The following is a 15,573-nucleotide window of genomic DNA, read 5'->3' as shown; positions in this document are numbered from 1 at the left end:
GCATATCAGATACTTACACTGCAATTCATAACCGTAGCAAAATTACAATTATGAAGAAGCAACAAAATAATTTTATGGTTGGGGGTCACCCCAACATGAGGAACTGTATTAAAGAGTTTCAGCATTAAAGATTGAGAACCACTGTGCTAGGTATTTAATGAGACAAGTCTTTTTTTTTTTCATTAACTTATTTATTTAATCACTTTACAGCCTGATCACAGCCCCCTCTTTCTTCTCCCCCCAGCCCTATGCTCACACCCCTCCCCGATTCCCCTCTCCCCGTCTCTGAGAAGAGGAGGCCCCATGTGTACCAACCCACCCTAGCGCATCCTAAGCACATTCCCTCCCACTGAGGCCAGAGACAAGTCTTAACCCTCAGGTCCACAGGGGATGATGGAGGCAAAGCTTCCAAAGGAGATGGAAAAGAGTAGACAGAGTCTAGAGCCAGGGAGAAGGCAATTGTGGATAGGCGTCCCAAGAACCAGGATGCATGCTGGCCCTGGAGACACAGTCCGTGTTTGATCTCTTTTTCCACACACACTCTTTTGGTGACCTACCTGTAAGAACAAGTGGCCCAACCACTCCACACCTTAACTTCCTCACCAGTCAAGAGGAAATCCACCCTGTGCCCCCACCCCCAGCGCGGAGGAGGACTCAAAAACGTTGTAAGGAGGAGCTTTTCACTCAGATGCCTGAACAAGTGTGACAGCAAGTTATTCTGTTGTTACAACCGGCACACATAATTTCCGGGATCCCCTACAGCCGACCCGCCCCCGCACTTGAGTCTGTGTGCCAGCCTCACCCCTGGGCCAGCCCCGCCCCTGAGCCACCTCAGCCCTGCGGTGCCAGGTGAGCGCTCAGGTATGCAGGAGCCACAGGGCCTGGGAGGAGGCAGACGGGGGAGGCCAGAGCACAAGGGAGGGCGAGCTGAAGGCTGACAGCCAGACAGAGCCAGCGGGCAGGTGAGGAGGCTGGAACGCCATGAGGGGCCAGACCAGACCCCTGTGTGAGGGAGGGGAGAGCTGAAGGAATGATTTGAGGGAGGAAAGCTGGAACCTGGACCCTTGGGTCTGAGGGAGGAGGGCTGAGGTCTAAACTCTTAGATATGAGACAAGGTGCCCCCTGAACCCCTGGGTCTGAGAAAGAGCGGAGGTCTAGACTCTGGATCTGAGAGATGAGGTCCACCCTGGACCTCTGCGTCTGAACAAGGAGGGCTACGGTCTAGACTCTTGGATCTGAGGAATAAACTTCTCACTGGCTCCTTGGGTCTGAGAAAAGAAGGCTGGGACTTGGAAATCTGGGTGTGAGAAAGGACGACTGAAGTCTGGACGTCAGGGTCTGAAAGAGGTCTGGAGCCTGGACTCCTGAGTCTAAGGGAGGGGCGCTGGGGTCTGGACCCCTAGGTCTGAGTTCTGGGTCTGAAGAAGGGATCCCTGTGGCTAAAGAAGCGGGGGTTGTGGGGGTGGGGGGCGGATACTTGGTTTGAGAGAAGAAGGTTGGATTAGGGTCATGGGCCTGAAGCCAAGTCAGTCACTCAAGTCTTTGCCGGCTCTCAAGGCATCTCCAAGTGGATAAAGCACCTCATTCTGCCACCATGAGCACCGCCACAGGGTAAGTGCCCCCTGCCTTGCCGCCCTAGCCCCTCCTCCCTTCCCCCACACCTGCAGATCCTGTTTCCACAGCCCAATCTCTAGAGCTTCGGGAGGAATGCTCCCCTGCCTGCCCAGCCTGCGCTTGGGCGCTTGGGCACGGACAAAGCAGTTCCGTTGTAAATGTGGATACTCTACTGTGCTGTGGGTCTGACAGGGGCATGCCACCTCCTGGAACCCAGCCTCTCCTCTCGATAAACGGGAAGGGGGACATGTTTTGAGAGTCGACAGAATCATGCAGGACTCAGCCAACTGTCCCGTAGCAGGCACTCCATCTTTATGAACAGCCACTGTTCTGGCCTTTACCTTAGTGTTAAATATCGACCTTCTGCTAGAAAAGCAAGGCCAAAGATGTTGAAGACTCAAATCTCCTGGAGGGAGTAGGCGGAAAGCCAAACAAAGTGGAGTAGAAATTAAACCAGAAGAGGTAGTGAGCTCTCCAGCTCAGCCCTGATAAAACGTAGGGATATTCGACAAGCAGGATCAGGATAAAAGGCAGGAGTCTAACTAGACTTGACTGCCTAGCTCTGACCCACTGTTTTTCTGGTAGAAAGGGGGATTTTAAAAAGCTACAGGGAATGGGGATGTGGCTCAGCTTGTAAGAGCTTGCCTACCATGTATGAAACACTAGGGTCTAATCCACAGCACAAGGGCACATTAAAGCCAGCCCTCAGGAAACAGAGGCGTACTGGAGAAATGGCTCCGTGGTGAAGAGTGCTAGCTGCTGTTCCAGAGGACCCGGGTTCAATCTCCAGCATCCACATGACAGCTCTCAACTGTCTGTAAATCTAGTTCTAAGGAATATGAGACCTCACAGAGAGGTCTATACATACATATAGGCAAAACATCTATGCACAAAAAATAAATAAATCTTTTTAGAAAAGAAAACTGGCAGAGACACTGTTTCAAAAAAACATAAATAATAATTTATTATTTCTTAAATTAAATTAAATTAATACTTTATTAAATATACGATAATGATTACACCTGTATTCCCAGTACTTGGGATGTAAAGGCAGGAGGACCAAGAGTTTAAAGTCATCCTCAGCTTTAGGGCTAGCCTGGGCTATATGTGTCTCTATCTCAACAACAACAACAACAACAAAGAATTATTGCAAGTGGTAATTTTGAGAGGAAACTGAGAACAGGAAGAGACCAGGAATGACTGCCTGGGATGATCTGAACCGCAGTGGGAGGAGAAGGAGGTAATTCCATGCATACTCTAGCTCCTGAAAGTTGTATCAGTTCCCATTTATTGAGCAACCACTGTGTGCTAAGCTCTGTGCAGCAACATAATTAGAATGATACCTATTACTGAGACTGAAAAACACTTCACCTACTGGGTTGAATTTGTACAGCAGCCACACCAGGTAGATGTTGTGATATGTTACAGGAAGGGAAACTGAGGTAGGAAAGATTAGGTCCCCTTACCAGAGTCTGGTAGGGTCGTTTGTTTGTTCCAGGTTTATTTATGTGTGTGTCTGACTTTGGGTCTGTGCACATGCGTGCAATGCCTGCAGAAGTCTGAAGAAAGTGTTGGATCTCCTGGAGCTGGAGTTACAGGCGGCTGTGAGCTGCCTGGCGGGGCTGTTGGGAGCTGCTCTTGGATCCTCTCAAAGAGCAGTGCTTGCGTGTAACTGCTCAGCCAGCCCTCCAGCCCGGGATTTTATTTGTCTGTGTTTTTTGTTTGTTGCTTGGTTGGTTTTTGTTTTGCTGTTGTTTTGTTTACAGTGTCTTGCTCTTGTTTTCTGTTGTTTTGTGTTTTTTGTTTTGTTTTGTTTTGTTTTTTGAGACAGGGTTTCACTATGTAGCCCTGGCTAGCCTCACACTTCTCTTCTCTGTCTCCTGAGTTTTGGGATGATATGTGTGTACCAATGACTCCATTCTCTACCCTTCATCTTTGTATTACCCAGGATTCTCTAAAGGAACAGAACTGATAAAATGAATATACACACTCACACAACTTATTAGAATGGCTTGCATGCTGTGGTCTGAGAGAAAAGTCGAAAACCTGGTATTTGTTTAGTACACCAGACTGGGCATGTGAGCAGTCCCAGTCTGGTGCTGGAGTCTCCAGGAATCGCTAGAGAGCTGCTGGTCTTGGATCTACATTAGAATTCTGAAGAAATATATTCTAACATGAGTAAAGGAATGCCTCAGCAACAGAACAGATGAACTGGCCAGTGAGAGTGAGGGCAGGCAGGCAAAAAGTCATTTCCTTCTTCCATGTCCTTCTATGTGGATGCCACCTCAAGTGTGGTCCAGACTTAGGATGGGTCTTCCCACATCAAACGTTCCAACCTAGAAAGTCCCCCATAGATGTGCACAACACATTGAATTTTAGTTGATTCCAGGTGTAGTCACATTGACAACCAAGCTTAGCCATCAGTCTTTTTAAAATCATAAACATCTTTGTATCTCTCTCTCTCTGATGTGTGTTGGGGGAGGATGCCTCGTAGGCTAAAAAGAGGGCATTGGTCTCCGGAAGCTGGACTTACTGGTAGTTGTGAGCACCCTGGCCTGACTGCCCAGAACTAACCACTAAGCCAACTCTCCAGCCTCGCCTCCTCCATGAATTTGAACCCAGAGCTGGATATTGTGGTGCATTCCTGTATTCCCAGAACGCTGGCAGCAGAGGCAGTGAGAACAGAATTTCAAGACCATCCTCAGCTACATAGTGATCTCAAGATCCTATCTCAAAAATGCAAAAAAAAGCATTTTTATTAAGAGGGAGAGAGAGAAAGAGAGAGAGAGAGAGAGAGAGAGAGAGAGAGAGAGAGAGAGAGAGATTCATAGTAGTACATGCCCTTAATTCAAGCAGAAGCAGGAGGATCTCTATGAATCTGAGGCCTGGTCTACATAGTGATTTTCCAAACACTACAGGGCTACATCGGGAGACCTCATTCAAGGTGAGAGGAAGAGAGAGAAAGGAAGAGGCAGAGACAGAGAGAAGCAGACAGACAAAATATATGAATCCAGGTCTATGTGATATGGAGGTCTCTGCCCCATACATTATCACATCATACCATCTATTTACTTTTTTTTATTTGGTTTTGGTTTTTTGAGACAAAGTTTCTCTGTGTAGCCTTAGCTGTCCTAGAACTCCCTTTGTAGACCAGGCTGGCCTCAAACTCACAAAGATCCGCCTGCCTCTGCCTCCCAAGTGCTGGGATTACAGGCGTTCGCCACCAGGCCTGGCAGGCCTGGCTTCATACCATTCTCTTAAACACCAGCTCTCTCACCTGACCAAACCTTCCATGGCTCTCCATTACGCTCCCTGATGCTTTGCCTGTCATTCCTGCAGCATCTCTCACCAGCCTCAACGTCCTACTAACCCCTTGTTTTATTTTTTTGTTTTTTTTTTTCTTTGCTAGGCCTGAAGCTACACCCAAACCAAATGCAAAGTCTATCTATGGTGAGCTTGTGGGTGAAGGAGACCAAGAATAAGGGTCTTGGGAGAAGAGAGAATATAGCCTGCGCTCTTGGGCCTGATGGAGGGGGGTATTGAATCTAGACTTTTGGATCTTAGGGAGAAGGGCTAGGGTCTGTATTCCTGAATCTGAGGGAGGAGGCTAGGGTCTGTGCTTTTGGGTCTGAGGGAGGAGGCTGGGGTCTAGACTCCTGGGTCTGAGAAAGGAGGGCTGGGGTCAGGGTCTAAGGAACAAGACTAAAGTCTGACTCCTGTGTACACTTTGCTCTCCCCTCCCTTAGAACAGAGAAAACGTTACTCCACTGTGGTTATGGCCGACGTGTCCCAGTACCATGTCAATGTGAGTTTGGGGTCTATGTTTCCCTAAGGTGTCTCTTGGGAAGAAGTGAGCCTGAAATGACAGGGCCTTTGAAAACAGCTGGCCCATGAAGCAGAAAAGACTCTAGGAAAACTCAGACCTTCTCTCCCCATTGACATTGCCCTCATTGCCTGAGACCTCAGTTCCATCAGATCTTCTGCTGAGCCATCCCCAGTGCTGGACACGGGGCCAAGCAGTCTGGAGTCCTGTGTCTGAGGGACCAAGGAAAGCAACCTGGGGGAAGCTTGGCAAGGCTGAACTGCAAGTCTACCTCTGGATTCCCTTAACCACGCGGCAGGAGCCTGGCGTTGCCTGGGACTCACTGCTTTCTTTTCTCACTCCTGCTAGCACCTGGTCACCTTCTGCTTGGGGGAGGAAGATGGCGTACACACCGTGGAAGACGCTTCCAGAAAGCTAGCCGTCATGGACAGCCAGGGGCGCGTCTGGGCACAGGAGATGCTTCTGAGGGTGTCACCTGACCATGTCACTCTGCTAGATCCTGTCTCCAAGGTGCCAGGGAGCACGTGGGTGGAAAGAGCAACGGGGCTGGAATCAGAGCACGAATCTTGGCTCCTAAGCCTCCTTCCCTTGTGAACCTTGGCAAGCTGTCTTTAAACAGGGTGTTATTTTAAACAAGCTGGCTTAAAGCAGACCCCTAAACTCTTGAAGTTACCTTGCCCCAGCTCCCGCACAACTGTAGTGCTATCAGCAGTCTGTGCTCCGTTTACCCTGCTGTCCTGTCCTGCAGGAGGAACTGGAGTCCTATCCCCTTGACGCCATAGTACGCTGCGATGCGGTGATGCCCCGAGGTCGGAGCCGCTCGCTGCTGCTCCTGGTGTGCCAAGAGCCAGAGCGAGCACAGCCAGACGTCCATTTCTTCCAGGGCCTGCTCCTCGGGGTGAGTGGGCGTGGCTCCAGGTGGCTTTTGGTGGGGGGGTCAAAGGCGTGGCTTCTGTTAGGGGCGGGGCCTATGACAAACAGGGTCTAGGAGGGAGCCTGGTTTGAGGGCACTTTGAAATCTGGGCAACGACTGAACGTAAGGATAGGAAGAAGACTCAGGCGAAAGGCTAAGATACTCTCAGACCTTGTAAAACAGAGAAGAATTGTCTGAGGAACAGGCAGAACCAAGATGAGGGCCCATGGGTTTCGTCCAAGACAGCCACAGCCGGAGGCCGGGCGCTGAGAACCAGAGTGGCGGGAGCGGGCATGGATGGGGAGAAAGAGGGGAGACCTTAAAGTATGATTGACAGGCGGAGCTGATCCGTGAGGACATCCAAGGGGCTCTGCAGAATTACCGCTCCGGACGCGGGGAACGCAGGGCGGCCGCGCTCAGGTGAGGGGAAGGAGAAAGCAGGTGCCGAGCGCTCTGGAAAACATTCTCCCGTCTATGGGTCTCCTTCTCCTCAGCTAAGAAATTGGCTTTAGAGCAGCCTAGAGAGTTGAATGTGGTCACAAGTACCTGTAGCTCCTAGACCAGGTGACCTCCTTCTCCAATCCTCTACTTTAGCCTGTCTTGGTTTTCTGTTTTCCCCATCTTCGTGTCCAATTTCTCACTACAGTATGCCCAGCCTACGGTTGACCCCTGTCTCTGTCCCTGGCCCCATCGGTTGCCCCAGCCTCAGTTTCCCCCTTCTTACTCAGGGCGACGCAGGAGGAGTTGCAACGTGGCGCCTCCCCTGCTACGGAGACCCCGCCCTTACAGCGTCGCCCGTCAGTCCGCGCGGTGATCAGCGCTGTGGAGCCATCTGCCGGCCGCGGGCGACCCCAGGTGGAGCCAATTCCAGAGACCGAAGACGCAAGGAGACCCGACCCAGCTCGCACGAGAAGCGCGGAGCCCGCCTCCCCGGACCTGGGCCCACGCGGTCCTGAGCTGGCGGGTCTGCAAGCGGAGCGGGACGTGGTAAGCTTGCGTGAGAGGCACCAGCTTGGGGGAAGGGATTCCCACGACAAGTCGGAATAGGGTTGGGGGGCGAAATTCAGGAACGTGCCTCCTCCAGGTGTGACATTCTGACAAGGCACTGGCCTCGGGGCTGGGGTCTTTGGTACAGATCAGCCGCGGCTCCGGTTATGGGCGTGGCCTGACGTAGCGGGTGTGTCCAGGAGCTCATTAGGAGACCTGGACTTGACCAGTCTGAGACTCTCTTGTCCGTCGTACCGCAGGATATCCTGAACCACGTGTTTGACGACGTGGAGAGTTTCGTATCCAGACTGCAAAAGTCAGCAGAGGCTGCCCGGGTTTTGGAGCACCGCGAGCGCGGCCGCAGGACACGACGCCGAGCTCCTGGAGGTAAAGGGCCTCCATGTAGAACCAGAACACACCTTCCTGGATGAGGTCCAGATATTCTCTCTCCCGGGGTCTCCCCCCACCCACCAGGTCTGACTTCCTAAGGCCGTATGTTTGGGCGTTTGCTCCTTTGGAGCTATTATCTAACGCTGTCCGGGTTTCCCTACCTACTCACCTGCTCCCCAACCACAGAGGGCTTGCTGACGCTGAGGGCCAAGCCTCCCACCGAGGCTGAATACACCGACGTGCTTCAGAAAATCAAATACGCCTTCAGTCTGCTGGTGAGGACACAACCATTTCTAGGCATCGATGGCATGTGGGCACTGTGACTCTGACCCGTCCATCTGTGCAATGACCTCCTTCCACTCCAGGCCAGGTTGAGAGGCAACATCGCCAATCCCTCCTCTGCAGAGCTGTTGCACTTTCTGTTCGGGCCTCTGCAGATGGTGAGACCCGTTCCCAGCCCTCGGACCCCCCACCCCTGCTTTGGAAGGCTTAGGATTAGACTTCAAAGTCTTGTTGGCATGCTCACTCCCGTTTGCCTGGCAGATCGTGAACACTTCAGGAGGCCCTGAGTTCGCGAGCAGCGTGCGACGACCACATCTGACATTGGAGGCTGTGTCGCTGCTCCGCGACAATGTCACTCCTCGTGAAAACGCCTTGTGGACGTCGCTTGGGGACTCCTGGACCCGCCCAGGGTGAGAGGGGAAGCTTGAGGTAGAGGCCAGACTTGGCGTGCAGGATGCTGCTAAATAAATTGAGGAGGGATGTGACTTAAGGGAAATGTCAGGATTCACTTGGAGAAAAAGCCGGAAAGTAGCGTGAATGGAAGGTTTAAGATCTAATCAGAGTCGGGTTGAAGCAAAAAGCAGAAGCCTCGAGAATTTAGAGACTATACGAGGCAAGGAGGGGTGTCTAGGTGAGCGTGGGACCCAGCCACATGGAAAAGGCAGGATGTATGGCCGTGTCTCCTAAAGGCTTGGAGTGGAGGACGTCTGTGCTAGGAGGCCCTCTTCAGGGCAGAGTAGAGCCCAAGACTAGGAGTGGGTCGAAGGGCAAGATAGATTGATATAAGTATTTAAAAAGTAGCTGGGGGATGGGAGGCTGGAGAGATGGCTCAGAAGTTAAGAGCACTGGCTGCTCTTCCAAAGATCCTGAGTTCAATTCCCAGCAACCACATGGCGGCTCACAACCATCTATGATGAGATCTGGTGCCCTCTTCTGATGGGTAGGCACACATGCAGACAGGAAAATAAATCTTAAAAAAAAAAAAAAAAAAAGTAGCTTGGGCTTAGTGGCACACAGCTGTAATCCCAGCGCTTGGGAAGTGGTGAAGGACTGTCAGAAGTTGAAAATCACCTTCCAGTAGAGGAGACCCTGTCTGGAACTTACATAAATGTGGACACAGAGATTTGCCTCTACAAAATTATCCTCTGACTTTCACATGTGCTCACCCACACCCTCACAATAATAAGTAAGTAAATAAATATTTTATGTAATCAAGTACTTAAGAAATAGTCAGGAGGATGTCTGCTAGTCAAGGGCAGCTACTCTAAATAAGCTAGTTTAGGCCAGCCGGGGTTGTCTATCAGGACTGCTCCCACCCTGTACCCTCTAAAACAGAAAAAGCTTGGCATCAGAGATTGGAGGAGGCATAATAGGGCAATCAGTGTGGTTAGAAATATAATTAATGGGTGGTTAGGGCACATTCTGCTCTTCCAGAGGATCTGGGTTCAATTCCCAGCACCCACAGGGGGCTCGCGACTGTTTATAACTCCAATTTCAGGGAATCTGATGCCCTCTTCTGCCCTCCATGAGCACCAGGCACACACGTGATGCACACATTTATGTGCATGCAAGCAGAACATCATACACATAAGTGCTTTATTTATATGTATCTATTTGTGTTTATTTATTTATATTTATCTATCTGTGTTTATTTATTTTTATTTTTTTCCTAGACAAGGTTTCTCTGTGTAGCCATGGCTGTCCCAGAACTCTGTTAACTAGACTAGCCTCAGAAATCCACCGCCTGCCTCTGCCTCTGCCTCAGAGCGCTGGGATTAAAGAAGTACACCACCACCACCCGGGTTAATTTTTTTTAATAAAGAAAGAAATATAATGTCCTGAGTACGGTTTAGAGGGTAGAAGCAGATAAAGAGAGATGAAGTTAAGAACTGTGAGGATAGCTTTTGGATCACTTTCCCCTAACTGGGCTGCCTTAGCAAGAGGCTACACTTAGTCCTGAAGCGACTTGATGTGGCTTTATGGCTCGAAGAAGGGCTCGCCTTATCTGAGAAGAAGGGGAGGAGCGAAGGGGAAAAAGGGTTGGTAGGGTGGGACCAGGTAGAGAGAAGGGAGCAGCCTGCGATGGGGATGAAAGAAAGAGGGGCGGGGAGGAAGGAAGGAAGGAAGGAGGGAGAGAGGGAGGGAGGGAGGAAGGAAGGAAGGAAGGAAGGAAGGAAGGAAGGAAGGAAGGAAAGAAAGAAAGAAAGAAAGAAAGAAAGAAAGAAAGAAAGAAAGAAAGAAAGAAAGAAAGAAAGAAAGAAAGAAAGAAAGAAAGAAAGAAAGAAAGAAGGAAAAGGGGGGGGAAAAAGAATTGTGAGGATAGAGCCAGGTTCGCAGGAAGAGAGAATTTTTGTGAACTAGTGCCCGGCCTCCGTTTGGCCTAACCTTCGGGTGTGTCCCTGACCACAGGGTGGAGCTGCCTCCGGAAGAAGGGTCTCAATACAATCCGGAATTCTACAGCGGCTGGGAGCCCCCCGCCACTGACCCGCAGGGCCGCGCCTGGGAGGACCCAGTGGAAAAACAGCTACAGCATGAGAAGCGGCGCAGGCAGGTGAGGCGGAGCTGCCAAGGAAGCACTAGGCTTCCCCTATCCGCACAACTGCGGTGAGCCAGGAAGTCTGAGGTCTAATCTACCTTACCCCAAACTCTCTTCCCACAGCAAAGCGCCCCCCAGGTCGCTGTCAATGGGTGAGTGTCCGCCGCAGGGCAGCCAGGGGCGGGGTTGGGAGGGCTGAGTCCCGGGGTCACCCCGGCGCTGACTCCGACCCTTCCCTTTTTTCTTGTCTTTTTTTTCTCCCCCCTCTGCCTTCCCGGCTCTTGCAGGTGGGTGAGGTGGTGAGGAGGCGGGGCCGGGGCGGGGTAGGGGGAGGAGGAAGGAGGGAGGGGGAGGAGCCCAGATCTCCGGGTCTAAGGGAAGAGGGAACGGAAGCTGTAAGAGTGGGTGTGTCTAAAGGCTTGAAGTCCGGTATTCTCAGAAGACCGAAACAGTGCAGTTTGGTGTTCTGGAACCTAGGAAGGCACCACGCCTGGGTCCCGAGAGCACAGAGCACTGGATATTAGGGAAAAGATGGAGACCTAAACACAGGGTTGGTACTTCTAGAGGCTGGGGAGCTTGAGGAAACGTTAGAGACCGCTGGCATCTCAGGGCTGCTAACGGAGGTGGGACTTGTGGCTTCTGAATGCTCTAAGGAACAGCACCTACTGGGACCAAACGGGAACGCTAGCGGGTTGAAAGGACCCAGGGACTTGAAGGTTAAGACCTGGACTCCTGCCTACTTCGCTGGGAAGAAAAGAACTAGGGACCTAAATTTATGGTTCTACCAAAATGTGGAATCCAAAATGTAGGTCCAGGGGGAGGAAGATGATGTAGAGGAGTCACACTCTAGGGTTGCAGATAAGGGCCAGGAGTGGAGGAAGTGGATGATAGAGCTGGGGAAGATGAATGGGGTCTAAGTGGGGGCCCCAGCAGAGGGTCTCAGCAGGGACGGCACACTGGGACCTGTCAGCCCCACACAGGGGGTGCTGTGGCCCTGAAGAGCCCCCCTCTCCCTTGCACAGGTAGGCCTGATCCGGGATGAGGTCTCTCTTGTTGGGGGGCCAGAGCCAGCTGTCCCCCAAGTTGCCTGGTGTTGCAGGACCCTCTCCTCTGTCTGCCTGCTTCTGAACCTTGGGCTCGGCACCTCCAGCTTTTTACTTACCTTCTCTGACTATAATTTCTTTGCCTGGAAATATGAGAACCTCTGGTGTTGTGGCTCAGCTTGAGTTCAAACCCAGATGCATGCAGAGCAGTTCAGAGTGATGCAGACAAGGACTGCCAGGAGCCAGCTAAGTCACACCCATACAGCAGCTCACAACCATCTATAAATCTAATCCCAGGAGATCCGACACTCTCCTTGGTCTCTGTAGGCACCAGGCACAAGACTAAAATCCTGACAAACACATCTATATACATAAAATAGATGTAGTTCAGTGGCAGAGCATTTGCCTAGAATCCACCAGTAAAGGGTTGGGCACAGCTCAGGAGTAGAGTAGCTGCCTGAGAATACAGTACTTAGGGGTTGGGAGTAGGGCTTAATGGTAGAATCATTGCCTAGAATCCAACCAGTGAAGGGCTGTGGCCATGGTTGTAGAAAGCTTTCCCAGCATCCATCATTGAAGGGCTAAACTGTGGCTCAGAAGAACACTTGTGAGGGGCTGGGATATGGGTCCTAGGTACAGTGTCTGCCTAGCATGCATGAGGTACTGGGTCCAATCCCCCATACCACACAAAGGGTGGAAGGGGGATAATAGTGAGATCTCTGGAGAAGGAACTAAGCAGGACCCAGATTTATGGGTAGCTCCAGGAGAACTGAATCTGAACATGACTGGAATGCAACGCAGCATAAGCGTCAGCTATTGATTGGCAGTACAAGCATAAGTGTTAGCTACTGTTCGAACCCTGCTCATTATCCTAGTGGATGATCCTATAGATCTTCTGTTTCTAGCTATCTGTTCTGAGTCCCACTGTCCTCACTTATAAAATGCAAGTGAGGGGCTGGAGAGATGGCTCAGAGGTTAAGAATACTCTCTGCTTTTGCAGAGGACCCAGGTTCAGTCCCCAGCACAACATGGTGGCCCACGACTGTGACTGTGTGTAACTCCAAGCTCTAGGACACTCTCTTCCAGACTGTGTCTACTGCACACAGGTGGTGCTTATGCATGCAGGCAGGCAAAATACACACCAATGGTTAAGAACAATAAAAAATGCAAGTGAGGGACTGGGAGTATAGCTCAGAAGTAAAGCATTTCCCTTGCATGCACAAGGCCCTGAGTTCAATCCCAGAATCCAATAAAGAATTAAAGAGTAACCAAAATACATCATGTTTACTGCATGGTGCCAGGCAAGGAAATGAGCTAACTATATTGAAGCTGTGACTCCTAAGTCAAGTCTGCATTAACATATTAACCTAGGCCCCTGCTTGGCTCTAACCCCACTTCACATTAGCACCTTAGACTCCAGACCAGCAAGGCTGGCTACCTCCTTATCTCCTACCGGTTTCCTTCTCCCCAGTCATCAAGATCCAGGACTGGAAGCTGAGCCCCAGCTAGAAGAGAGAACCAGAAAGTGGGTTCTGTGTAATTATGACTTCCAGGCCCGAAACAGCAGTGAGCTGTCTGTCAAACACCGAGACGTGTTGGAGGTTAGTGGGGTGGGAGCCACAGACCCTGGAATTGGCTAGTCCAGCCTAGACTAGGCATAGAACCAGGGCACGAATTTTCTGCTTATACTCCACCTAGGTCCTGGATGACAGGCGCAAATGGTGGAAGGTTCGAGACCATCAGGGACAGGAGGGCTATGTACCCTATAATATCCTGACACCCCACCCTGGACCGCAGGTGCAATGCAGCCAAAGCCCTGAAAGAAGCCTTGTAAGTCAGAATATTCTTGCTACTTCAGGGAAAAGTGGGGACAAGGTCCTAGGTCCTGGGGATGAGGGCAGAGAAAATCAGGTGTGAAAGGTACTGCTAGGAAAGGAGAGGGTTTAGATGTTTAACCTATCCCTTTCTCTTCATTCCCCTCCAGGAGACTAGCACTCCTGCTCCCCCACCTGACCCAGCTGCAGCCCCTGCTCAAGTGAGGCCACAGTGGGACAGCTGCGACAGTCTCAACGGTTTGGACCCCATGGAGAAGGGTGAGTGGTGGAGAGTCACTCTGGGAAGTGATCCTTGTCTTCGCTTTTTAGGCTCCACTCTGGGCACGCTAGAGGCTCCCGAACCCCTGGCCCCAGCACCGAGTGCACACTCCCTTCACGGTTTCCCTCCTGCAGAGAAATTCTCCCAGATGCTCTGTGTCAATGAGGAGCTGCAGGCGCGCCTGGCGCAGGGCCGTTCGGGTCCCTGCCGGGTAGTCCCGGGGCCCCGTGCTCCGGAGCCCCAACTCAGCCCGCGCTCTGAGGCCTCGGCGGTCCGTGCCTGGCTCCAGACCAAGGGCTTTAGCTCTGGGTGAGTGGGGTCTAGCTGCTAGTCTTCAGAGACAGATACCAGAGCTGGAAGTCGAGGCTCAGATTGGTCCATGGTCGGGGAGGAGGAAACTATGGGCCTAGTTGCAACACCCAATCAAAGTCTCCGATTGGAGACCACAGGGAAGTCCCATCCCCCTTCTGAACCCCATGTCTCTGGAGCCTGAGCCCCTCAGCCCTAACTTCCTTGCCTGAGAGCTCTCTGATTGGACGAGCAGCTGGGTGGGTGTGACATGATTGGGGGGAGTGGGGCTCAGGGAGCTTGAGCTAAAATGGCCCCTGCTGCCTTGCTCAGGACCGTGGACGCACTCGGCGTGCTGACCGGGGCACAACTCTTCTCACTGCAAAAGGAAGAGTTGCGGGCAGTGTGCCCCGACGAAGGGGCGCGAGTGTACAGCCAAGTCACCGTGCAGCGCGCGCTGCTGGAGGTGAGAGAATTGCTCTAATCCTAAGAGGCAGCGGAAGTCGCCCAGGATTCACTTGCTCAGGTCTTGATTTCCACCCCGCCCTCAGGACAGAGAAAAAGTGTCAGAGCTGGAGGCCGTGATGGAGAAGCAAAAGAAAAAAGTGGAAGGCGAGACGAAAACAGAAGTCATTTGACACTTCCTGGCTCGCTCACAAAAAGTGATTAGACGGCGGGGTTCCCAGCGCCCATAGGACAACAGTAGCCAGACTCCTCCCCATCGCCAGTGGCAGTAGATGCCCTAAAGGATTTCCTTCCCTCGTCTCCCTGCTACCCTGGCAGGCAGACTGCACTGACACTGCTGACCGGAACCCTCCCAGAGGGATTGGGGAATGGGGGAGGGGGCGGAGCATAGAGACACTACCAGAGGGGCACGCCCAAGAGGCACAGTGAGGGATCCGTTGGGTTGTGATGTGCCATAAACAACCTCCTTTTAGGCCATGTTCACCTGCTGTCCCTCTTGCTGGCTACCACCGAGCCAGGAATCTGGGAGATGCCACACATTTTCTCTCCATAAGTCTGGAGAGAATACAGGTTTCTCCTAATCACCAGGCTATCTTCCCGCTAGCCCCACCTGCAACCTCTTTTTTTCAAAACCCTTCCCTGGCTCCTAGCTGATCTCAGTCCAGTCATCTGGCTTATGAGGTTTTTTCATTCAAACAAGGAGGTTGTCACCGCCCACTGTCCATTTTGGGCCAGCCCCTTCAATCACACGATTTTGCACTTCCTGCTTCTGCTAGTTGGAGCAGCCTTTATCATCCTGGCTCAACTCACCTACACACTGTTGATGCCTGCACCAGCCTCTGAGGATCCAGCTATGGAGATCTGGATGCTCCCTGGGCATGCTACATACAGGCTCTTGGGTCTTCCTGTCCCCTCAAGAACAATCTCCCTGCCAGGTCCTGAAACTTGTCCCAGTTATCCAAGTGGCTTAAAAGATCTGGTTTTCTCACTCAGACTAGAAATCTCCAAGGTCTTTCTTTTCCTGCCATGGCGCTTCTCCCTGCATCCCTGAAACACTTCCAGAAGTCCCACCGGTAGATGGTCATTCTCCACTCGTGGAGCAGCTCAGTCATTAGCTGAGCCACCAGGTGGCGCCCCT

General features: G+C 51.8%; 1 protein-coding gene across 3 annotated transcripts; it reads left to right on the top strand.

The window, feature by feature from the left end:
* The first annotated feature begins 763 nt into the window (after nt 1-763).
* Nucleotides 764-15,429, top strand: Eps8l1 (EPS8 like 1). 3 transcript variants are annotated; one of them, XM_060367144.1, is made up of 20 exons: nt 764-849; nt 1,558-1,611; nt 5,024-5,064; nt 5,361-5,419; nt 5,786-5,947; nt 6,186-6,335; nt 6,688-6,770; nt 7,079-7,337; nt 7,598-7,724; nt 7,914-8,002; nt 8,093-8,167; nt 8,271-8,419; nt 10,419-10,560; nt 10,669-10,697; nt 13,060-13,189; nt 13,287-13,418; nt 13,573-13,681; nt 13,817-13,991; nt 14,304-14,436; nt 14,522-15,429. In XM_060367144.1, exons 2-20 carry the CDS (start codon nt 1,595-1,597, stop codon nt 14,606-14,608), a joined length of 2,148 nt encoding a protein of 715 aa, XP_060223127.1. In that variant the 5' UTR covers nt 764-849; nt 1,558-1,594; the 3' UTR covers nt 14,609-15,429. The 3 variants fall into 3 exon arrangements, 2 of the variants coding, with proteins under 2 accessions (XP_060223127.1, XP_021513013.1); XM_021657338.2 differs by lacking the exon at nt 764-849 and adding an exon at nt 856-962; XR_009585502.1 differs by lacking the exons at nt 764-849; nt 13,817-13,991 and adding an exon at nt 856-962.
* Nucleotides 15,430-15,573: the final 144 nt, after the last annotated feature.

The sequence above is a fragment of the Meriones unguiculatus genome, chromosome 14 (genome assembly GCF_030254825.1).
Source record: "Meriones unguiculatus strain TT.TT164.6M chromosome 14, Bangor_MerUng_6.1, whole genome shotgun sequence".
Classification (NCBI taxonomy): domain Eukaryota; kingdom Metazoa; phylum Chordata; class Mammalia; order Rodentia; family Muridae; genus Meriones; species Meriones unguiculatus.
This window is presented reverse-complemented; position numbering and strand designations above follow the sequence as displayed.